This window comes from Parasteatoda tepidariorum, chromosome 9 (assembly GCF_043381705.1).
Source record: "Parasteatoda tepidariorum isolate YZ-2023 chromosome 9, CAS_Ptep_4.0, whole genome shotgun sequence".
NCBI classification, from domain to species: Eukaryota; Metazoa; Arthropoda; class Arachnida; order Araneae; family Theridiidae; genus Parasteatoda; species Parasteatoda tepidariorum.
The window spans coordinates 77,611,063-77,637,619 of NC_092212.1; the positions used below are offsets into that span (position 1 = coordinate 77,611,063).

Here is a 26,557-nt window from a genome sequence, read left to right on the forward strand (position 1 = left end):
CAGTTTAAAGATTATTTAATACTGTAAAACAACAATAATACTTTTAAACAACACTGTAAAATTCAGCCCGCGCGAAATTCAGCTTCGGATTCGATTGCCGCATATCTGATTACCGTCGAGGAAATAAGAGAACCTGATTGAGTGATCGAAAGTGCGTCAAAGTAATTAGTGAGAATGCTCCTTAAAAACTGATTTTAAACAGTTTAAGGGGTTTAAGGGTTTTATATCTAGTGATGTAGTCGAACAAAAGTAGGCACTTAAACGCGTTTCAATTTGGGTATTATTTTTCTTATGAATTTTGGATTTTTGTCTTGTTTAGGTTCAACTAGTTTTATTGAATGAATAAAAATAAATGAAATGTCTCATTTAGGAACTTTTGATACAAATGAAGTAGCACGCTTAAGAGAAGAGTATCTTCGATCCTTGGCTCATCTTGGCAGTTTCCATGCCAAAATTAAAATGCACGAAAACATTAAGCTTTCTGGAATTTATAAAGGCTGCAATCCAGATGGAAGTAAATTTTTTTTTTCAAATGCACTTGTGCCAATGTGTAAAGAGCCTAGCAATGTTCTCTTGAGAAAATCAGATATTATATCTGTTTCTTTCTCTGATAAGTAACTTGAACTGTAATTAAAGGTAAATAACATCTTTGCTTTGTTTTGCTTGCGATGACAATCATTTGAATCAGTGTTGAGTCGTACTACTGTCAATTGACAGCTGCAACAAAAAATTTGAACTGTTTTTCATCTTGTAACATCTCATATTTATCGAATTACCTTTTTCACCTCAGGGTTCTGTTTAGAAGAAATTTGGTTAACGGACCCTTCACAAAATATCTTTTCTTAAAAACGGACCCTTCATAAAATAATTTATTTTTTAATTGGACCCCTCACAAATTTGATTATCTTCATTATTGTTTTGTTAATGGAATAAACCTTACCTGGGGAGGGGGGGTTCAAGACAAACTAAGTTTCCCTAAGTTTAAATTCCAAGTGTAGTATTCTAAGAAAATATTTCTACTTTTACAAACATCGTGTGCGCATTCTTATTAATATTAANTTTTTTGTAAATAAATAATTGATCAATTTATGATTCATAATCAATTAATTATTCTTAACATTAATTAATAGATTATTAAGTAATAAAAATTAATTTCTGGCAATTTTTGAAATAAAATATTATAAATTTAAGAATTGTTTAAGTTTACTTAATGTGCAACATATTAAAAGTGATTCATTACTAAGTTGTGTTACTTAAAATATGTCAATTGAAATTATTAAAAATGTCGTGAGTGATTTTGTTTCCATTATTCGTCCGAAATGACTATTCTGTGTTAAGCAGTATAGGCTAAATGCCAAATATTTTTATGCTACATCTCTAATTTAGTAACAGCAATTGTTGAGCCAATTCTTGTATCTATTTACAATTTAAAAACTTCTTGAAAAGGTTTTTATCAATTTTTGCAATAACAGAACTCTATTTGCACAAATTCACAAAGCCAGACCCTGGTTGAAAGAATGTGACTTAACGCTTATTTTATATTCACAAATTATGAATAGTTTTTCCCAATTTTACAAAAACAAGACCTTTCACAAAATATCTGGACAGACCCCTGCACCAATTCATCTCTAGTTGATAGAAGTATAGTTTGCTCTTAAAGCAAAACTCTTATTCTATTCTTTTGTAACTATATTAATGTAACAGATTTGCTAAATCTAATATGGGTAGATTTTCGCATCATGATCTGTGGCAGTATAATACACTTCTGCCAATAAGTAAGTCTTGACAACTTCCGATTAGTGACTCGCATGTAACTAAGGAAAAACATTACAGAGAAGAAACAACTCCAATGGTAATTGTAGCCACTGCAGGGCCAACATCAGCTTGTTTTTTTTTTTTTTTTCAAGTGAGATTTTAAAATTTATTTGACACCTTGGCGATTAAAGTTGATGTGCCGGATCTTAACACGTAAATATACCTTTTTATGCAGAGTGACTATGGAAATCTTTTGATGAGCTCACACTTTAAGCTACCAGAGGATATTTCCATGGGAGTTAAACACCAACTATGATTTCTGAGGTGCCAAAGAATTTTTTTACTTGCGAAAAATAATAAATATTCTGGTTTGCCAAAAGGTAGTTATTAGTTACACACTGCTAGTTTGCACTCTTCCATAGTGTTAGCTTTTAGTTTCTCACCAGGGGAGATTTCCGTATTGTGATCTGTGGCAGAATAATTGCCAAGTCTTGGCAGCGGCCCGCAAGAAACTAAAAAAAACATCTACATGTCTTTTTTAAAAATAAAAATTTGCAAGCTTGAAATCCATTTGGTACGTTAGTGATTGTAGTTAGCGTGACAGATCACAATTCAGAAATATCCCCTGTCACCAGCCACTGCTGGGTTGTTGCCAAAACCTGAAAAATATTTTGATACAAATACTGTTACAAAACTTCTTACAGTTTCTTTGTTTACAATTCTGAAAAAAAAATTTGTATTTATACTAAATAGTCACTAAGTCTTTGTCATTCATTAATAATTTTTATTTTGGTTATAATTTGGCATTTTCTTCTAAATTTTCTTAATTGAGATGGTGGATAACCATTGAGATGGTGGATATTTTTTCTGTTTCGCAGTATCTTCTGAGCATGGTACTAGGCCATCCCATTCAAAACTTGATGTGTGCAGTATTTCAGTTTATTTATTATTTTTTTTTTTGACAAAAAAACCAGTACCATTCAACAATCAATTAGTATTCAACAATCAATAATCGTACTAACAACACAAGCTTGTTACATAACCAGAAAAAACTACTAGAAAACACTAAAATGTATCCTAAAATCTAAAATTGTGAGTATAAAGACCTCCCTCGTGGTAGAATCGTGGCGACATTGTTGCAGAACGTTGCCAGTTTCTCGGAGAAAGATTTTTCTTTTGGGAAGTAAAAAATTTTACGTTTTTTTTCTGCAGAAATTTTTGAAAGTTTTATCTTTACTTCCGAATTATATTCAAAAGATGTCTTTCTCGTACATCGGAGTGGAAAAAAATGCTTGTGATTTTTCTGTTCTCATTTGAGAATAATGAAAAATAAAAAGTAATGAAGTAAAAAATTTGTTTTTTACTCTGCGGAAATTTTCGTTCTAATTTTTTTATGCAGTCATTTTTGATTTCCCCATAGTTTTTAAAATACGATATTTTTAATGCTGTATTATTTATTACAACTGAATCTCAAAATGAAAACACGCATGTAGTAACCCTTTTCATCATCCGACTCGTGTGATTTCATTGTCGATCTTTTTCTTTTTTTCGGTAGTTACTGTTATGGATTTTGTAATTTTTTAATTTTTTTTAATGTGGTGATAATTTACAAAATGCAAATGAGAAAATAAGTTTTGTTTTTTCCCCAACAAAATGTGAAAATATCGCCCATAATATTGGAATAAAAAAAATTACATATTTAATTAAAAAGTAATTTTATTTAATAAGAAAAGTATATATATATATATGTTGAATTTTCTGGGTTGCCACAGGGAGAACAAGGAAGACCTGTAAAATACAGGGAATTTAAAAATTACCAAAAATAACAGAGGAAATAAAGGGAGTTTTTAGTTCTTACAAATTGGGAAAAAAAAGGGAATTTCGTTTCTTATTTTCGTCTTTTAAAAAATGGTGACCACCTAAAGCACAATCTATGGTATATTTAGGGAGGATATTTCTGCTATACTAAACTATTTAATTTACTCTAGCATTATTTGTTTTAAAATGTTCAGCTGTGCCTTTTTTTTTAAAGTTTCTCCGGTTATTAAATTTAGTTTAGTTGGTACAATATATCTCCCACAAAAGCTCAGTGATAGCGTGTTTCCTCTTAATATATTGTGTATAATATCTACAGGGAATTTTTTTTTCCTGATTGGAGTGGCGACCCTGATTTTTGAAGTTGACGTTCCTAATACTTTAATTTAGTAACATGTGTATTTGTTATTTTTAAAAGTATCTTGCAGAAATATATTAGTATTAGAGAGGTATGTCGCAGAAAGCCTGAAAAAATTCTGCCAGAGAGAAGACCTCTTAGTCCTAAATTGTAAGTCATCTCGTAATATCTATTTTATTTTTGTACCATGAGATAAGTAGATTATGATTTGACAGAGTCCATCTTAAGTTTGATCTGAATCAAATGGTTTAACAATATGCAAACAATAAAAGCTTTTTTCTTGTTGATCATAATTGAATTAGCACCAAAGTTTTTCAATTAAAAACATTTGTTTAATGTGTTTAAATTTCCTTAATTTGTTACTCCAACATACTTTTATAAGAAACTTTTCTTTATTACAGGCATCATGATTCCTCCATCTGAACTATTGGCTATGTTTAATGATTCAAAATGTTTAATTTTATTTTTCTGGGCTCTTTCTTTCCAGGATAAAGTGAGTTGTGAATTTTTTTTAATACCTATAACTAAATATTATTTCCAAAATTGCAATGTAAAAATAGGATATCTACTCATTGAAGAATTTGGTCCTCAAAATGTGACAAATTTTAAAAAGATAGTTTTTGAAGGGTTTAATCCTGATCGATTTTCAGCCTACTCATTGAAGAATTTGGGACTCAAAATGTGACAAATTTTTAAAAAATAGTTTTTGGAGGGTTTAATCCTGATCGATTTTCAGCCTACTCATTGAAGAATTTGGGCCTCAAAATGTGACAAATTTTTAAAAAATAGTTTTTGAAGGGTTTAATCCTGATCAATTTTCAGCCATTTGAAGATTAAAACTTTTCTGTCTGTATTTTTTAGTTCGGTGTCTAGAAGACTGCAATTTTTTTTTCTTTAAATCTAGTAAATCTTCAATCATGGGACTGTCTATCCTAGTTTGTGAGTTTCTATGCATTCTTTGATTTAGAAGTGTAATTTTATTTATACTTCAGGGCGGTCAAAGAAGGATCAAGGGGGAAGAACAGTTTATGTCCATGAATGCTGATTTTGAGAAGAAGAAAAAAATTACACACGGACAAACACCGTTTTTCTTCAGCACAACCCATTTTCACTGTAATAACTCTCAGGAAGAACCAATTTTCCTAATTATTGATTTTTCAAAATTTAGTATATTAATTAAACTCCAAAATGAATTGGATGATGATCCAATAATCTTTTATGCGAAAAATGGACATAAACCATTTCTCCTCCTTGATTTTCTAATGACTCCTTGATGATCTCCTCCTTGATTTGAACCTGCACCTTGATTTTCAAATAGTTTAAAAGTGGTATATAGTGTGTAATCACAATTCAGAAAAGCTAAAAAAAATGTTCTAATGACACAAATGTTTTTTTCTATTAAATGTTAAGTAGTCCCCTCAAAATTTCTTTTTTTAAAAAAAGGCAATTTTTAGTTTCAAGTGTAAAAATTTGTTTTAAAAGCATTTTTTATCTGATTATAGAAAAAAAGTACTTGAAGAATTTTTATTAATTTTTCTTTTTACTATTTGTGAGGGCTGGATTTGAGTTTATCATCTCTAGAAATATCTACATAATAGTTTTGTAAGATTTTAAATATTTTCATTTAGAGTGTTCGCCTTTCAATGAGGTGAACCAGGTTCAAAACCCGACAATGGCTGATCAATACGAATCCACATCTGGCTTGCACTGATCACAGTGCCGACATGACATATCCTCAGTGGTAGAGGGATCATGGGTTAGAGTAGTCTCCTTGCCGTCATCTAACCGTGGGAGGTTCTCGTGGTCCTCCACGAAGACAAATTTCCCCCAATACTTGATCCAGGAATTCCCTTGTCTTCTGGATTGGGTTCAAAATTACAAGGCTACAGAGATGTACATTAGTAGTCGTAAACCCAAAAATTGGGTTGGCTATTTGACGACGTTTGTAAAAATAAAATATTTCACTCATGTCAAAGGCTAAATTTGTACCCAAAAAAATATTTTTTTTCCCCTCTGAAGTGACCATTTTCATACCATTAACTAGTAAGAGGCAAATGTGATTGTTTTTATTTACTTTTGTCATTGATTTGTTTGGGATTGAAAATTTTTAAAACTTCATATTAGTAAACAATTAAAAATATTTCTACCCACTTTTAGTAGGTTCTGAATTTTATAAATAGACTTTGCATATCTATATTTCAATTTTAATGCCACTTTTATATTTTAGATGATTCTGGACCAAGCTTTGTACAAAATGCTAGCTATTAATTGTAGCTCTTTGTTTGTGAGTGATCTGATAATAAGTGACTTTCTACAAAACTTAAATGTAAGTAGATTACTATGAATAGTTTTTTTATAAGCATTGTACATTATAAATTTGAACATGTTTACTCTTAAAATGTATCTATTTATAGCTAAATTTGTTTCATTGGTCTGTTATTTGTTGTTATCTTAAAATAAAAAGGAAGAAAAAAAAAACCTTTTTCATATATATGTTGAGCGAATTTAATTTTTATGTTTCATTAGAGAATTTTCTAAATAAGGCATTAAATGTTATTTGAATATTAACTATACGGCGTAGGGTATTGGCATATTAAAGCCCGCATTAATTGGCCTATGCGGTGAAATTTAGGATTTCTTTTCCAGAACAGATGACACCACTTTTTACAAAATTTTTTTACTCATTGAGTGTCTTTTTGTTTCATTGTTCAGGATTTTCAAATAGGGGTCAGCACTTGATTTATTTATAATATTTTCTTACTGATTTGCCAATTTATATTTTATTTTGATTTGGTTATTCTAACTGTTACTGTAACTATTTTTATTTAGTAGGGGGCGTTTCAATTTTATGTCTTACTATGTGTACTTTTAAGTAGTGTTTGCTGGTTCATTATTTTTCTGTGCTTTTTAATTCTTGTAATGCTTCGTATGTCTGTATGTCTTGTAATGTTCGGATGTCCTGTTTCAATTTTATGTCTTACTATGTGTACTTTTAAATAGTGTTTGCTGGTTCATTATTTTTCTGTGCTTCTTAATTCTTGTAATGATTTTTCTCTTATTTATCGATTATGGGGCCTCGGGAGCACTGTCAGTTTTGGTTTGAATTAATGTTTTATGAATATTAACTAGGCGCCTTGGGGTATTGGCATGGATTAGAAACTAAACTCACTTAATCAAAAACATATCTATTTTTATTTGAATGAATAACTGTTTTTGAAAAAATCTAAATTCATTAGGGTGGTGGAAAAGGGCAACAGAAAGAAAGATAATGATGCAGATTTTGGTATTCTCTCCAAGCATTTTTTCAATAATTTTTAAAGACAGTATGTATCTATGCAAACAATAATATGATAGGGTGACCTGGGGTAATTCCTGATCAAAAAATGCAAACATCTATTTTGTGAAAAAACCTATTCAAAATAGAATTTTAATATTTACTGGAAGTTTGAGGCTATATGAGATGAGTCCTATGCCAACTTCTTTTGTTTGAAAATCTAATTAGAATTTAAAAAAATTTAAATTTTTAGTGATCAGGAATTACCCTTGGTCTTTATCATTTCTGGGGTAATTCCTGATCACTTCTGGGGTAATATCTGATCACCAGTTTTTATTGTAAAGGGGCTGTTTGAAAATAATTATATATAATGGTAATTAACAAATAAGACATCAAGTTCAAAAAATAAACCAAAAAGATATGTTTAAGCAGCTAATAAAACAATTGATTTTAAAGCAAGAAGAACGATTAACGCTTTAATTTTTCAAAAATCTTTGCATCGTTCCATACATTTTAGGCAATCAGCCAACTCATTCTCATGTTCTTCTGAAATATAAGAGAGTTCCCACATGGGTTACTTTTGCTGAATTTATTAACTTCATTAAGGGAAAGTGTAAAGTTAAGTAAGGTATGCCAACAGCTCTGGCAGCAGCTCTCACACTGAAATTTTAATTTTCAATCATTAAAAAAATTCACTAATTTTGTTTTCCAGAAGCTTAGTATCCTTTTTAGGCTTATAATTTCTCACCATATTTATACTAGGCTAATTTATAAACTTAAAAATTATTTTAACGATGTACACACATAAAATTAAGATAGAAGCAAGGTAAGACAAGCCAGAAATGGTGCAAATCAGAATACAGTCTTGCATACAGTTAAAAACAAATTTTGTTCAAAACAAAAATTCCACTTAATAAATATGAACTGTTATTTAAGAAAAGACAATTAGCTATTTATAAGCTATTTTCTATACTATTTATATGAAGAAATTACAATGATCTGGAATTACCCCAGTGATCAATAATTACCCCATCTGTAGGGGGCAACATTTGATATAGTTTCCTATAATCAATTATAAAGTTTACAGTTGATGTGAAACAAAAGCTTACACTACTTTTAAATCAAAGAAAAAGAAAGTAACTCAAAATATTTATTATTAAGAGATTGAGGGGGATCTTTGCAGAAATATGCACATTTTGAAACCCATCTTTGAAATGGAAAATACAGAAAGCAGTTTAAAAGATACTTATTTTGTTAGATTAAACAAAAAATTATTATTAAGTAAATGTAGTTATACTTTAGTAAAGTGTACAAGCATTCTTGTCCATGTCTCAAATTTAAAAAAAAAATAATTTTTTTAAAGTAAAACTTAGGTGATCATTATTTACCCCAGAAACAAAGTAATCGTGAATTACCCCGGGTCACCCTATCATGCCAGTCTGCATCAAAATAACATTTATTTCAGATTTCTATTTGTTACGTTTTCTATTCTGAAAAGCATTTTTTACTTGCAAATGATGCTTAAAGTAACTTAAGTTTCACTGTGCATTAATAATTTTATATTTTTATCAAACATATTAAATTTTATATTTTTGTTTAGAAAAAAACACCCTATTATACCGCCATGCCACTATTTCTTTTCTGCAAGAAATTCTGCTTTTCCCTTCTCATTTCTATTACAAGACTTAATTATCAATTCTAAAATTGCCATTAATAAAATGTGCAGTGTGAAATAATAACGAAAATTACCCTGATTGAATTTTTGTGTACATCTGTGTTACTTTACATGTACATTAATGTGTAGTTTTTTAATGTTTATGTATCATTGCTGCAAAAAATACTTATAAAATGAATTAATATGAGCAAATTTAAAGTTAAGTTTCTAAAGTTGCTTAACATAAAACAGACCGTTAATTACTTAATATTTGGATAGTTTTTAGAAATAGTTAGCGCTGACTTTAAAAGTAGATTAAAAGAATTTTGTTTGAACAACTTATTAAACAATATATGCTTATAGCAATGAAAAGCATAATTGCCAATAGAGGTGCTATTCTGAATTTTATGTATAATTTTCAAGATTATTTTTAGAATTTTTTCTCTGTTATGAATGTGAAAAAAATTTTAGTAGGTTAAAAAGAATTTTGTTTAAACAACTTGTTAAATAATATATGATTACAGCATTGAAAAGCATAATTGCCAATAGAGGTGCTATTCTAAATTTTATGTATAATTTTCACGATTATTTTTAGAATTTTTTCTCTGTTATGAATGTGAAAAAAATTTTACTGTGAAAATATTTTTTATTTTGATTCTACTTAATTCAAAGTACAATGTTTTCATAAAGGAACATTTAAAATGTTATCAAGGTATATTGTTTTATTTAATGCTGCATTGTAAACATATATGTGTTTTAAACTTCAATGATTTGATAAAACAGCAAAGTATTTTATTCTATATTTATTATAAATTCATTAATACTATAAAACATGCCTTTACTTTAATATTTTATACACATATGTATACAGCCAATTTGATGTTGTCAGCCCTAGTCATCAATTCCTTGTTTTAAAAAAAAATTTTACATTTATGTATTACCTAAAATTTATTGTGCTCTTCTTAAAATGTGTATTAATTCCATTGAAAAAGAACAGATAAGTATTCACTACATAAATAAATGAAATTAATGATGTTTTGTATATTGCTTTACCAAAACATTAAATAATGCTGAAAAATTGGCATTTTTATGTATACTGACTAGCTAATAGGAGTACACCTTATTTAATTTATTACTAATATATTATATAACAATTAGATTTTAAATTTTTATTTGCATTTATATTTATTATTTAAATGGAGTTGTAATATACATAAGTAGAAACATAATATAAAATATATAAGTATAAACATAATCAAAATCTTTCGTCATTCTATTTTAATTTATTGGTATATTTATTGAACAAAAATGAGATTTTTTTTAAAAATTGTTTATTGAAAATATTGATTAATAACTATATGAAATTGTTTAATGCATTAATTAAGTTTATTTTTGTCAAAATGTTATTTTACCTATTGTTTCAAATAAATCAAAAGGATCCCAGTTTAACCTGGTTTAAACAGAAGAAAGATCTATATTCCCCCCCCCTACAAACTTGTTTTTTCAGGAACTGTTCGACAGATTTCGGCTCTTCATTGATTATAATTACTGAATTGGTAAAATGCAAAACTGAGTGATGATTCACAAATTATAATTTATTTCATATTTAGTTACATTTTGAAATTAGTGAAGCCCTTTAAGTAAATTTAATAAATTCTATTTTAAAAAATGTTAATCAAGTTGCAGTTTGATAAACAGAATATTGAATTTGCAGATTTTCTTTAGAAGAAAATTACTGGAGAGTTTAAAAAGCAACGACATTTTAAAACTTAAAGCAGACAGAATTATCATATAACTTTAAGTGAAAATACTGGATACATTTATAGAATAATTGTCTTTATTTAATTTATGTTTATTTAATGAAATAATTATTTTAAAATATAATTTTATTATAGTTTGATCCGTAATTTAAAAATCTTGTTTCTAAAGTTGTATGTGAGCTTGTGAAATTTAGCTTTTTTTTCTGAAACTGCTGTTATGGCAAGTCTGATTCTGAAAGTTTCTGTGAATATTAATTAATTATGTAAGAGATTTGTGGCTTCCGTTAAAAGTTGATTCAACATTATTTTATTTTTTTTTCCATTTCTATTTTGGAAAATCATTTGTCTTTAAAAAAAACTTTTTTTTTTTAAGTATACAGAGTAAATAAAGATTATTTAATCACGAGTTTTTAAAAGATGAAAATGTCTAATAACTAGATATGTTTTATTGCTCGATATGTTGTGTGTAACAGCAGCATTTGAAATTTCAACATTTTTCCAGATGTCATTTCATTTATTTTCATGTCTTTTAACTTATTCTTTCATTCTTAAAATTATTTCAGGCATTTATATTCTTTATATGTTTTGTTGGTTTATGTTTTTCATGAGTATTTTATGTTTTTGTGAAATTTTATCATGTAATACCATAAGTTCTTTCCGGACATAACATAATTTGTATGATATTTATAAGAAATGTAATTTAACTATCTTATTTCTTAAATGAGATATTGCAAGTAAAATTTGGTTGATGATTCTTGTTTAGCTTCTTTTACTTTTTTATTGATTGTATGTTCATCTGAAGTGATTCCCTGCTTGAAACTAAAGTTTTTACTATTATAATCTGCTAATCTGCACTCTTTAGTCGAACCACCATTACTGTGATCCTTCCATTACGATGACAGAGTTTAGTAATTATGTCACATTTGCTATTCTTCCATAAATCCTGTCTTATTCGAACTTTCTTAAAGTTTAGTTTCATTTTCTCTTATTCACATGAAAATACTTTGAAATTAAAGTGTTAAACAGTTTTGTATTTCCCAGACAAAATACATCTTTTGACAATGAGTAACGTAAATTAGTAAATTTTCAAAGTAATTATTTCAACCACTTATTTCTTTTGATTTTGTTGTGCTTACCTGAATGAGTGACATGCCACCCTAGATTTTTATTGATCCTAGGTAATTGGAATCTATTGTTAAAAATGTCAAATATGGAATACTTCATTAATTTTCAAAATTGCACTGTCATATGTAAATCAACTTAAAACATTTATGGATTCATTACCTTAAAAAGATCCATTCCTAATTGTTTTAAGTGATTTGTTTTTAAAATGAAGTATTCACATCTCATCTGCTGTATTTGTTTCAACTTTGCAGTTTTCTGAATCTTTGTTTATAGAAAATGGTTGCTTCAAATCAGCATATTATTTTTTATGAATTTTTCACTCATCTGTATGTTCTTAAATGGTGCTCTTATATGTCTATTAATAGAAAGTTGTGTTGTTATAAATTATTTTGCTAGTTTGAAATTTTCAGTGACATTTTTTTTGTAAAAATCAGCAGCATTTTTTTTTTTATTTATTTAATTACAATTTTAATAGTATGCTTGTGCATATGCTATATAGACTTTACATTATAAGTTTAATTTTGTTTGAGTGGCAGGGATCAATGTATCAGACTCAACTGTGTTGTAATCATTCTGCGTTATAATTGAGAGCTATATGTGACTGATATAATGAAGACTGATATATTTTTACTTTTTTATATAAAAAAGTGGATATAATAATGTATGAAAAAGTACATAAAAATAAATGTATATAGATATATATTTATAATCTTTTTTTATTATTAGGCGATACAAATTTTTCTTTCTTTTCCCTCGTTAAAACCTGTCGTTTTTTTTATGAACTCATATTGAATTTTTTTCTCCCTCTTTTTAGATTAATACAGTGAGACAACATATTGAAAGGAAGAAACATGAACATTTTTTTAATGCGAGTGCAATGAAGTGATAACTGGACAAAAGAAAGAAGAGTGCTTAAAAGCATTTTTGAATGTTGATCAAACATATACAAGTGTTCACAAAGCTTGCCATTTTATCACCAGAGTCATCCTAGGTTTGTTTAAATGTGTTTCCGGAACCTGTTTCCTTTCAGTGTTTGTCAAAGTATAAATGCAATTACCTTCCACCAATAATGTGCTCATGTATGTTGCAGTCAATGTCATTGGGTTGATAATGTTCTAAGTAATGAAAAACTGATCGTGAAACACCTGATACTATGCTATCAGGTATACCATGCTTATTTAAAAATCATATTGTATGAAAGACTTAACAGCCATAACAGACCAACATAATAATTTATAAAGTAAAGAAAATGAATGTAAAAGATGCAGCATATTCAGTCTTATATACTGACCTACTGAACCAAATTGAAGAGGTAATTCTTTATATATCAAATAGATTAATCATTCAGGAAACTTAATTTGATTCCACATTTATAAAGATTCCCAGATATTTGTGCAACTAACAAACTTAAACCCTCTAGAGGTATGTATAAAAGAGACATAGTGGAATAAGATTTTCCCAAATTTGTGAAACAGCCCAGTGTTTAAATTAATATATCATTTCAAGTTTGGAGGAAGAAGTGTTCTTTGTTCGTAATGGTTTTAAACTTTCCTATGTAATAATTTTTTTTAATTATTTTTCTTTGCATTTTCTGCAGATATAGTTACATTAAAATTGAGTATTCTAAACTTTGTATGTTGTTTTTTAAAATTTATCTGCCATTATTGTTTATTAAAATTTGTATCAATTTATTCAATTAATATTTTTTTAAAACTTTATTGCTATAAGAATAAAGTTAAAAAGCTGTAAACTGAATTAAAAGTGTAAATAAAATGGCCTTCATATGAAAATATGTAAGTGAGATTCTTTAACTGGAAATAAAACTCTACAACATTATATATATTCACTCAGTTGAACCCCGAGTGATCGTTTTTCTTGGGACCACCAATCATTGCAAACTATGAATGTATGGAAACATAAATTATCAAACATTGACTGGAAAATGTATAAAAAGTAACAAAAAATGTATAAAACTTTTTATATGAAACAATCATATTCTTTCTGAAAAAATATTTACAACGCAAAATAAAGTTAATTAAGCTAAAATATTTTTAAGATTCATAACAGATTCCTGTTTTATTTATGTAAGTTTGTGTGAATACAAGAAGTTTCTTATTGTTTTAAAAGTCGCTTTCTGCAAAAGTTGGTGCTGGTTGTGGTTCCTTTTGCTTTCTTCATTGTTACTGTATCACTTATTCATACCTGCCAAGTCTCCTGTTTTTTATGAAGTCTCCTATGTTTAGTATTTTACGACTATCAAGTATGTTTACACGTATATTCTCAAATTTCTTTGTATTTATTGAAGAAATTTTTTAAAAAAATTGTTGATGAAAACCTCTTATTGCAAAAATACTTCTCTTCTTTCTCAACAGATAGTGCTATTGCCAGTACTGCACTATGTTTAGTGTTAATAGTATAAGTACCCCTTGCGGTCAGGCTAACTGTAGGACGTCTTCGTGGTTTTCCTCACCATGTAACGCAAATACGGGTTAGTTCCATCAAAAAGTCCTCCACGAAGACTAATTTCTCCCAATGACTGATTGATCCAGGAGTTCCCTTGTCGTCTGGATTGGGTTCAAAATTACAAGGCTACGGAGTTGAAAATTAGTAGCTCAAAACTCAAAATTGAGTTTATTATTGAGTTAAATTATTAACTCAAAATTGAGTTGGCTGTTTAACAACGGTTATAAAAAAGTTTAAGTGGTTATAAATAATGATTTTAAAAAAATCTTCTGTAGATTAAGAGTTATGTATGTTTTTTTTTTACTTCACTAAATGTTAGTGTTTTTTTTTATTTTCAATCTTGAATTTCTCTTTTTGACTTGCATGATGTATCAAAACCTAACTTGTATCCTAAGAAATGTTTCTAGTAAAATCTCTGTTATTTTATTTCGCCAATGTTGGCAGTTGTGCTTATTATTTCAGTGTTGTCAACCATTTCTTAAAGCAATGACACCACAAATTTCAGCATTTTCATCATCTGATGCTTTGGTATCAATTGATGCCTGCCAAGTCTCCTGTTTTTAACAAAAACTCCTTTTTTTTTACGAGTATCTCCTGTTAACCCATATTTTCTCAAAGTTCCCCGTATTTGTTGACGAAATTTTTTAAAAAAATTGGCGATAAAATATTTGCTAATGGCAAAAAAACTTATTTTATTCTTGAACAGATTGCCAGTACTGTATCCTATAGTATCATCCTACTGCCAGTACTGCAGTATGTTAAGTGTTAATAGTTTAAGTAATTATAAGTAATGGTTTTAAAAAAATCTTCTTTAGGTTAAGATTTATATACAAATTCATAGTTTGATAAATGTTAAGTGCTTATATTTTTTACCAATTTTGAGTTTCTGTTTTTGACTTACATGATTATGCATGAAAACTTTACTTGTTGCCTAAAAAATGTTGCTAGTAAAATATCCGTTATTTTATTTCTCCAATGTTGGCAGGTATACAAATGTGATGTGTTTTTCCATTATTGTAACTAATGCTCATTTTTTCCATCATTAGTATCACGGGTTACTGTTTTTATTGTCAAGTGTGTGGGTGTGGCTCTGTCTGAACCATACACTCAGAAACCGGTTAGTTTTTAAAACAATCAAAGCAGGAATCATTATCTTTATATGAATAATATTTGTGTTTAAGAATAATAATATTTGTATATAAGAATAATATTGGTATTTAAGTTTTGTTAAAATTTAGGATGTACTATTAGAAATAATTCATGCATCAGCCCCGTGGCAGAATTGTGGCGACACGGTTAAAGAGTTTAAAGAACATTATACAGTTCTTGCAGAAAGATTTGAGTAATTGAGACACGGTTAAAGAGTTTAAAGAACATTATACAGTTCTTGCAGAAAGATTTTTTATTTGGGATGCAAGGAAGTCAGGGTTTTTTTTTATCTGCAGAATTTTTCAAAATATTTTAATTTTTGCAGAACTTTTTTCCCTCTTTCTGCAGAATTATATTTAAAAAATGCCTTCCCACATATTGGAGGTGGAATAAAAACTCTTTTTTTTTTCTACTTTTTTTTGAGAATAGAAAAAATTCCGCAATGACTGACTTTAACTAGAATTTTAGATTGAAATAGCAAAAATTTTAAAAAGGCTAACTATACAATTTTTTTTTATAACAGAAGAATATCGCCAATAATATTAGAATATGTATTCTTTTATATTTAGATTTTTTTTAAAAAATCTTATATTTATAATCTAAAATTATATCTGGTTCTATTCTGTACATGAAGATTTTTTTTGTAAACAGAAAGTGCTTCTGTTACTTAAAATTAGTAACTTATATACTGTTTGTCTACGATAGATACTCTGCCAGACATTCGTCTGGAGCTGTAGCGGTAACTATGGTAACGAGGTATGATTATTTCAAGTAGGGATGCAGGTCCCTCTTTAGGACTGGTTACGGCGAAAGAAGATGAGATTTCTTCATCGAAGCCACCCTCCCTAAAATGCCCTCTTCTTGTTTCCATAGCACCAGACTGCTGCAGACTTAGCGGCGGTCAGAGTACCTATCTTAGACAAGCAGTATATTTGCTACTATTAAAAAAGTCTTTCAGAAAGGTAGTACAAGAGAGAATTGTCGCAGAAAATTCGAAAAAATTCTGCCACACGGTGCATCAGCAACTTGACTTGCACAGTTGATAAAGTTACAAAAGTTTTTATGTAGGTATAGATCTTTAATATTATTAAGTAGTAAAATACTCTTTTTGTAATTTAATATAATTAATGTATAATAAACAAGCCTAATAATAGTAGAGTATACTTAATTTAATATAAAACATGAATGATGAATAATAAAATGTGTTTAATCTATAATAAAACATGCTTATCGAATAACTAGAACATGACTGAATGGATAAAAATTTTATTTGAGAAAAAAAAAACTTATATTGATGAATTATAGTTTTTAAATTTATGACCTAATTTCTTATAATAATAATTCTTTAAAAGTTGTATATTAAGTCATTTAATACAAATTTTATTAGAATTCAAGATGAAGTAACCAAAGCTACCCCAACTTTGGACTTTCAAGTTTTAATATTTAATTCCTTTTTGTTTTAAAGACGTGCTCATTAGATTTACTTCCCAAAATTGCTTTACATGTATATCTCTCATAATCTTGCATGGTAAAATATGAGTATCAAAGTTGCAGGAGCATTAACTGGATCAACAAATTATATAACTGTTTTTTTAATCAAATTTTTGTCCATTGTGGCAGCAGCTGATATCAGTACATACATATAAAAAATTTTCATTCTTTTTTATATAGTTGACAATTTCTCTGCACTAAAAGATTTAAGATACTTCTACTTTTTGACCCATTCTACTAATTGAGCCATGACAATCAATTGAACAGTTCTGAAACATTTTGGCAAAAGCTGGATTTATGCCATTGCTGCTCACTTTTCTTTAATTTTATTATAACAAGTATAAATAATCTAATATTTTCATTTAAAAAAACAAACACAATCACTGAATACGATTGCTATAAAGCTTTATTTTATATTCATTTTGTTGTAGTTCAACAAAAAGTTGTTTTAACACAAAAATTTTCTTATGTATTTTGTTTAGAAAAAATTCGCACATCGAGGCTATAAACCACAAAAATATTTTTCTTTAAAATATAAAAAGTCTTCTTCCTTTCTTCTGAAGGATGATTCACTTAACAAATTTGTTTTCAATAAGAAAAATTGCATGAAATGAATGCAGTCTTCAAAATAAACCATTTATCTTATTTTTTTTTTATACTTCATCGTTTTCAATACATTTACAATGAAAATGTTTTTTGTCGGGTGAATTGCACACACTCAATTATTAGGTTATTCCACTAATTGTGTGATCTCTGATAAATATTCTGTCCGTGTTGCAATTTCATTTCTGTGACACAATTAATTAGCCTAGAAAGAGATGCCTGGTGAATTCGGCAAGCAATCTGGCAGGTCTTTGTGACTCCAGTTGCCATCAGATTTGCACCTAGTGAAAGGGCTTCCGGTTTTATGTGAATCATGAGTACAGTTGAACATTATTATCTTATCCTTGTAAGGCTTAACTGGATGCAAAATTAGATTGGGCTTGCTTGAAATATCAAGGTATGGACAATTCCAAGGCATTCCCGAATCTGAAGCAGAAGAAGGATGTTAATGACAGATAAATTTAAACCGATTTATTTAATAAACCCAGTATTTACCCCAGCTAATTCAGCTGGAGAGAGTGTGCTGTTATCCCCCTTAGTGATCAGGTAAATCAATTGGATCCTAGCAACAATTTTATCTTGGGCCTAAGTTGGGATCAAAATTGGCTCCATATGGTCCTATGAGAACATAGACCAATATGGAGATGTCTAGATTTTTTAATATTGGTCCTAGGCATGGTGCGTAGCGTTTTTAAAAAGTGCTTAAAGGTGCTTATTTTCAATTTTCGTTATTTAAAAGCACATAATGGTGCTTTTTACATTAGGTGATTTTAAAAAGTGCTTAATTTTCCCTTCTTAAAAATGAGATTATTTTTTTCTTTACCGTGTTGATTTTTGCAACTTATTAAGCAAAAGCGTGCTTTCCCCATAGTACTATTCAATGTTTTCACAATTCATTCAAGCACAATCCGTTTTGGCTTTCTGTCTGCCCGTAACGTATGAAATCACCAATCATTTTACATGTTTGATGGAATGCTCAGTCCACACGTGCGTCTACTGAGCTGAGCTCGGTGAGATTCTTGCACTTTCATGTGCAACTCTGCTGCATTTTGCAAGATATTCGCAATTTCAGACTTCATTTTCCACCCTCTGATGTCGAACCGAAAAATCTCTTGATCATTTTATAATGGCTAATAGAATCAAGAAAAGTGTTATTTGTCGGAAACTAGTTATTTTATCATGATCATGTAAAGTCTTTGAAAATTATTAGGTATTTTGTTGATGTACATAGTGCTTAAAAAGTATTTACAAGGTGCTTAGTTTTTGTTATAAAAATTCGCTACACACCCTACTAAAATGGCCTACATTGGCCAATATAGAATCTACATTGGCTAAATAATGGATATAAAATATCGGGTGAATCTGACAATTCTATATAGAGCCAATATCGGAAAAATAATGGCCCTTTGAACCCTTATTGAGCCAAGATTCACGTCCCGCAGTGGACTGATCGTTAAGACACGGTTCCCAGCAGATCACCGAAGTCAAGCATCACTGGCTGCGGTCAGTGTGCGGGTGGGTGACCACTTGGATCAGTCTGCGTAGGGACCGAGGGTGTGCGGTATTGGTCCTCGTTAAACTGTTCTACCGTAAAGTGCTCGACTTCGCGTGCAGGTCGTCGGGCTACCGAAGCGGGGGTGCCATCCCCTCTGCAGAGGATCAAAATTGTGATGGCATGTCTTCGGATCATCCTCAGGGATGTTTTCCAGACCGTCACCAATAGCCCATTGTGCAGCTCTAGTGCGACGTAAATGAACAAATCAATCAATCAGCCAAGATTCACGAATACTGGCCAAATGAGGGCCCAAATTATTTTGCTGCTAGGGGACTTTTCTGTTCTGAACAGATTGCAGTGACATAGTAGGATGCTATTCATATAACAAGGTGACGTCTTTGAATAGGGATGACACTGATGATGAAACAATTGTATTAAGATTTCAACCAGAATAACTCTTAATAAGTGTCACTGGTCTACCACTGCAGAGATTGTGTTTCAGCGAAGGTATTGTCGTGTTAGTTCGAAATGTATGTGTTACCGTTAAAGTATGAAATCCGTTATTTTATAGAATACCTAGTTATTCCATGAAATAACTGATCGTGTCCGTTAAAGTGTAAAACTCTCTTGTATTTCATGGTTTAACTAGTTATTTCATAGAATAACGATCTGCAGCCCGTTAAAGTGTAAAATAATCTATATCATATATCTCGCACGACAAATACATTTACCTTCCACCCCTACTGCATTTATGAACTATTCAACAAAAAATGTTTTTGTTTTAGAAATAATGTTCTTTGTAATTCCAAGTGTCATTTTAGTAATCCTTGTTGTAACAAATGATTTTCTGGTACGTTTCCATAAATACCATTTATACGCTGCATAAATTAGATAAATTGCTTCTTTTTCATTTTAATTGTCTATCATTAGTTTATTTATAGAATACCTAGTTATTTCATTTTAGATAAATTGTTTATTTTACACTTTAACTGTCTCTCATTAGTTAATTTATAGAATACCTAGTTATTTCATAGAATAACTAGTTAAAGTGTCAAATTAATAACATATTACACACTTTAACGGACACGATCAGTTATTTCATGGAATTTCATGGAATATTCTATGAAATAACTGCATTATATACTTTAACGGTAACATATGCGTAGCAGATGGTTTGTGTAACAGACTAATGGTAAAGAAAAAAATTACTAAATCGGTTCTATTTTTACCATCACGATGGGTGCTAGAGTTAGGAATGCTGTGTATATCCCAAGGATAACGTTAAACACCAAGGGTAGCAGAGATTTCCCATTTTTCCTTTAACGCACACAGTTTCCTGTTTGCTTGGCACTATTATCATTATTTTGTAAATATGATAATTCCGTACTTCCACTTCTTAAATTTTACTAGGATTATCAATGCAGAATATTTTGTTTATACATTTGATTTAAATTAATGGTAAATTTGTTTGTGAAGCAAACAAATAAATAATTGCTAACAATTATTGGGGGTTGGCAAGTGATAGTAAGCAGAGTGCGGAACCTTCTTGTTCTAAGTTCTTTAAAGATTTTGGATATAGTGTACCATTGTGTATAGTATACTTATTGCTGCGCACACAGACGATTTACAATAGCAGGATCCAAGTATATTTTTAAAATATAGTTGTTAAAATCCAGCTATGTNTTTTTTTTTTTTTTTTTTTTTTTTTTTTTTTTTTTTTTTTTTTTTTTTTTTTTTTTTTTTGTAATTAAAACCAGCTTGACCTGTCCGATAAAACTTGAATGTGTTTCAAATTGTCTCAAAAACAATATATTTCGACTGCCAGGACATGTTAATAATTTATGAGATTATATTTAGTTCTAAAGCAAACAGTAATGTTGCTTTATTCAATTAGATTTGCTCTTCCATTAAACCCTGCTTCAGTGCTAGTTGTTGTCAACTTTATATTGGTACACTTGTTGAGTTTTTAAGTGAACATAACATTCATATAAGGATAAATATACAGGGTTATTCATAAATTTTTTTGTTAAGGTAAATTTGTATTGAGTAAAAGTTTAAAAACTTCTTACCTTGTGTAGGACACTCCTCTTCAGTTGGAGGCCTCCTTGACCACATTCCGTTGGCTAAACAAGTTGCGGATATCGTTTTATCATTGTCACATTTGAATTGAGCTTGAGTTGATAATACCCTGACCATGCCTTCTGGATGAGGCCTGTAGAATACGGATAAGCCATGCAACAACGCAGAGTCAAACTCTGGGCACGATATTGCTGGAAATAAATTTAAGAATTGTACCATCATTATATGTGTTAAAAAAATTTCCTCTATAGCCAGTCCAAGTGGGTCATAGAGTCAAGCATGATAATGCGTGTTATTTTTTTTGTAACGACCGACTTGCATTTTGTTCATAATTCTATTTCGGCAGTACATTAACCTATTCAGAACATTCGATAAGAGCACGAAGCGCTTCTCCAGAAAAACATGCTCTGAGAGTAAACCTATGAACGGGACTGTGCGAATTTTTCCGTTAAGCCTAATTTCATTTAGAAAATTCCTCTAAATCATTATTGAAATTAAATGCATGGAAATTTACAATTTATTATTGACAATACCTGAATATACTGTCATAAATTGTTCGCGATATTTATTTATTTTTTTAAAAAAAAGGTTTCAAAACTTATACGAAGCATACAAAATACAATCTAGAGAACCTCAGATTGCAAACAAGTTTACCCTAACTAAACAAATATCATTCCATTCTTTCCCTACTCCGTCAAATTATTAACGGAAACCCAAAGCGCTGTAATACGCGTCCAAATCTCTCGAAAAAGCAAACACTTACAACTATTTACATAGTTTAATTTTAAAAAAAAACGGAACCGATAAATCATTGGCGTTCGAAATGGGCTATAGATGGCGTAGAGCAGAACTCTCTATCTATGGCAACACTTCGCATGCTTTCACCATCAGCGTGAGGAGAGTCATAGAAGAAGGAAGTAATGTTTGTTTCTGTCTTGGTTTTCAAATATTAAAATATTTTAAGTTAGGGAACTATATGGAACTGAAAACTACATTAAACATAGTTCTGAATGAAAGAGTCGTGGAAATTTTAAAAAAAATATTTTTAGCAATTAAATACGAAAAATATTAAGAAAAGGAAAAATGGGGATGGCCTCTCTGGCCCAAAAGATAACCCATTGTACTACTCAAGACAGTCTCCCCCTAAGAACACACCTGTTGTTAACGATGTTCAGGCGCAGAGAGGGAGGAAGAACTTCGAGAAAGCATAGGGGTTACACAATGAGATTAGCATTGGCGTATTTTAATACCTTCGAATCCTGCTACAATTCTTGAAGACTAGAAACTCGCCAATTCTCTCATCTCTCAAAAGAAGTTGTATACTAGTATATTAGAAGTATTTTAAATGAAGCTATGCACTAGGTATTGTTCATGTTATTACTGAAATCAACTTATTATGGACTTCGCTTTAAAGGAATGTATATCAGTAATTCAGTATTTTTTTGTGTTCTGAAAGTATTAATACAAAAAAGTCACTAAAATTTTATTGAAATAGAAAAATTTTGAAAGAAGTCAAGAATGTTTTTTTTTCTGTGGTGGTAGCATATACACACATATTTATTTGCGAGAATAAAAATTTTATCAATCTGAATTTTTTAAACATTCGTTAACTACAAATAAAATAGTAAAGAAAANTGATTATAAAGGGAGGGGGGAAAACTTTGAGCGAGGCACACCTGTGACTTTGGGACAGAAAGGATTCTCCCGGAAAAATATCGTAGCACATTCCAATACACCTGAAAAGAGGAGGAGATTGAAGGATCAAAGGCATGGAACCGGTCTTCTCCCCAGGTGGCGTATTCGAGTGTTGCGATCGCCTCTATTAATGGTCAGCAGTCTGCGAGACATTTATTCGAAATTATAACTGACTTCAACCGACATTCAATGTTGTTTAAAAATTGAAATATAGCGTTCCAAATAGATATGGTCTGCTGTTGTCGGAATGATTCGTCTCACATATGATATCGTGTGGGGAGGGTAGTAAATTGGGAGTTGCGTCATCACGATCTCGGTCCTAGAAGGGTTAAAATGCCAAAAATGTGATGGTTACGCTATGACATGGTAGGTTTGAATGTTAACGATTTTGACAAACAGAGGCTTGATTACGAGAAATAAAATGACAAAGCATGATCCCTAAACTTTAACCCTTTATGAATGGATTTAATGTTATCGTGCGACCGCGCTTACATAGAGGAATATATTCCTTGATGTAAGCGCGGTCCCATGATAAAATTTTTATCTTATTTGCGATTGAAATAAATAGTTATTTATTACTTTCGAGAACATCAATTTTGTAAAAGTTGCATAGGTCCTAACCTAATGTGAATGTTTACTTGTTGTTGTTCTTCATTTACGTCGAACTAGTGCTGCACAATGGGCTATTAGCGACGGTCTGGGAAACATCCCTGAGGATGATCCGAAGACATGCCATCACAATTATGATCGTCTGCAGAGGGGATGGCACTCCCGCTTCGGTAGCCCGAACGACCTGCACGCGAAGTCGAGCGCTTTACGGTAGAAAAGTTTAACGACGACCAATACCGCAAACCCTCGGTCCCTACGCAGACTGATCCAAGTTGTCACCCTCCCGCACACTGACCGCAGCCAGTGATGCTTGACTTCGGTGATCTGCTGGGAAGCGTGTCTTAACGATCAGTCCACTGCGGGACGTGAATGTTTACTATGGATGTTGTTTTCAATATAAATGTGAACAATATCAATCTCGAGCTCAATACCTGCTCTAGTTCCAGTTAGAGAGTCTGCAACTGCTTACTACAGCTTATTCTGCGAGTCGATATCTTCAAGCGGATAATTTTGTTTTCAATAATAGAAGTAAATTAGATAATTTCTGAGCTCAAATGTGCCATATTTCACAAGATATTAATGTTATTAAGTAATTCTGGTGAGTTTGAAGTGAAAATTTGTTTTAGTTATTTATAGATATATTGTTAAAAAAAGGTGACATGGTTGCTAGATTTTGAATAACTCGCTTTTTTGGCAGTCCTGATTTGGCCTCTTTCCATTTGTTTATTACTGTTTGTTCTTGTTGCAAGCTGTGCGCCATCTTACGTTAGTGTTAGCACCTTCAGCATTGTAAACACAAGTAATAAGTAATCAAATATGGAGCTTGCAGCGTTCCCTAATATAGAGAACACCATCCATGTACAAACGTCGAAGCTTCCTATAAAATATTAAGAAATAGTGGTCCATTTTCTTTAAACTACCAAACAAAAAATTTGGTTTAAATTAAATCGAACATAAAGCGTAACTTTCTCCATTCATTTTATTTAAAAAATAAACCGCAATCATTTTTAGAACTTAAATAATATTATATTTTTTTATCATAACACTGTAGTTAAAATATATTTATTTTATTTTAAAATAAACGAAAATGTCATAACTTTCTTGCCACTATTTTAATTTTATCGGAGGCTTTGGCCCGTGTATATCACAGGGAAAACAAATACCTCGATTCTATCGAATAAATGTTTGTAAGGAAATTGCAACCACGTTTATTTTGTTGGAAATATGAAAATAGTACTTTTCAAAATCGTTAGAAAAATGAAGAGAGTTAAAGTTATATTATTTCAATTCACCTAAACTCGTCTGGACACCTTCATTCATTCTGTTCTTCAAATAATTGTTGTTCAAGTTCTATCTCTTCGTATTGTGAAAAAAATTTCATCAAATAAGTACAATGCAGTACCACTTTTTTTATAAAATAAAAATATATAAAAGTTAAAAAAATTTTTTTGCTTACACCTGCTGGGCTTGCTAACGTTTTGCGGACTCAAGACGCCGGACTCTGATGTGAAGGNGCAGCGCACCGAGATTTATATGATTTCTACCATTCTACCATTTGCTTACACCTGATTACTTGCATAATGTGCTAATTTAAAACTGCATGTTGATGTTGGCATGCATATTAGTTGAATTATGAGCCAATTACTTTTTCTTTTGCATTTTCTGATTTAAGTGGTACCTACATAACAATTGGCTTTTCAAAGTTATTTTCACCATGTGTCAAAAACTTCAATAAAAATCGAAATTTAATCTTTTTATTATTAACATGTTGAGAGCCGAGTCAGCCATCGGTGGCTGACACTGGACTTTCCATTTAAGCCGCTTCAACCACCGGTGGCAGACACTGAAATTACATTTAGGCTGCGTCTGCCACCGCTTGCTGACACTGACCTTTCACATAGGCCGCGAAAAACAGCTGGCTAACAGCGTATAACATGATATAGAACTATAAAATTTACACTCTTTTATGGCATTGCAGAAAATTTATTCAAAATTTACTTAACCCGTTTTGTCCCGAATTTATATATTGAAATGATACAAAAAGTGGTTTTATGGAAAAAGTAGTATAATTTATTTTCGAAATTAATTGTTTTTTCTGCTCTTAGGGCATTCAAAAAGTCTTTGATAGATCAAAAAGTACTTGCTCCTTATAATTCTAGATCTAATCAGAAATAACTAAATCATTGTGGTATCTGAGAGTCTTTTAATTCACCCAAATAAATGAAAATGCTGAAAAAAGTTTCCCACCACAATGAATGTTTTTGAAAAAAGGAACTGTCCTAAATATATGACGCTGGGCGTTAACCGGTTAATTATTGTGATTCTTGGTTTAATAAATTCAATTTAGTAGATTTTTATCCACCACTATTTCTACATAATTCGTAGGTTTATAATATTTACCGCTTTTATCAGATATGTCATCGTCATCAACTTCACCACCAACAACTCAACTCTCAAAAGATACACCTTACAGCAAGGGGGATAAAAGCGAGTAGCGGAGATCCCCCCCCCACATCATCATCAACAGTCAATCAGATATGTCATTACAGGATGCCCAATGTACAGGACCCAGATACCCAATAAAATCAAAACACTAGGACTAGGACAGATATGTCATGATATAAAATCTAAAAAATAGTAAAATCCGTCTAATATTTGCAAATTTAGTTTGTTTATTTACTGTGGCCAGATGGGCTTAAAAATAGTAAAATCCGTCTAATATTTGCAAATTTAGTTTATTTACTGTGGCCAGATGGGCTTAAAAATAATAAAATCCGTCTAATGTTTGCAAATTTAGTTTGTTTATTTACTGTGGCCAGATGGGCAAGCCATGTAAAATTAGCATGGCCTTCAACGTGTTAAACTTCATGCAGTAAATATACTTTCATGTGTTAGCTAACGGGTTAAAAAAACCAGTTTTAAACAACTTGTAAGAAATTGAATTTTTTTTTTCTCTTTTTTATTTAAAAAAAATAAACAAAACCTATAGAATCACCTATAGGGGGCTAAAAAAACATCTCGGGGCTTATTTGAAATAATTAGTAGTTTTCAAAGAAAATATAAAATTTGCAAAATGTTTTTAAAAAAGTAGCAATACAGCAAAAAGAATTTAATTTAAATAAAAGTTCTCCCTCCCTGAGAGATAAAATGAAAATGGTCCTAATTATGGAAATTTGTCAAAGAATTTAATTTTAAATTTAAAAAAAAAAATCTCCCACCACTTGAATAAAAG

At 30.3% G+C, this 26,557-nt stretch overlaps 1 protein-coding gene and 1 long non-coding RNA gene across 3 annotated transcripts in view; one reads left to right on the forward strand and one right to left on the reverse strand.

Annotated features, from left to right (window-relative positions):
- The first annotated feature begins 223 nt into the window (after nt 1-223).
- On the forward strand, nt 224-13,531 carry LOC107442329 (uncharacterized). Its single transcript, XR_006225155.2, has 4 exons — nt 224-636; nt 4,330-4,421; nt 6,156-6,254; nt 12,556-13,531. It is a non-coding gene; the product is annotated as an uncharacterized lncRNA (long non-coding RNA).
- Nucleotides 13,532-17,232: 3,701 nt separating this feature from the next.
- The window catches only part of LOC107442330 (myosin-11), a 41,036-nt gene continuing 31,711 nt past the window's right edge, over nt 17,233-26,557 (reverse strand). For both annotated transcript variants that reach the window (XM_071186015.1, XM_043042230.2), the window contains exons 10-11: nt 21,012-21,212; nt 17,233-17,873 (exon numbers count right to left, since the gene is read on the reverse strand). In XM_071186015.1, the coding sequence (XP_071042116.1) occupies nt 17,653-17,873; nt 21,012-21,212 (422 nt within the window). In that variant the 3' untranslated portion in view covers nt 17,233-17,652. The remainder of the gene's footprint in view (nt 17,874-21,011; nt 21,213-26,557) is intronic.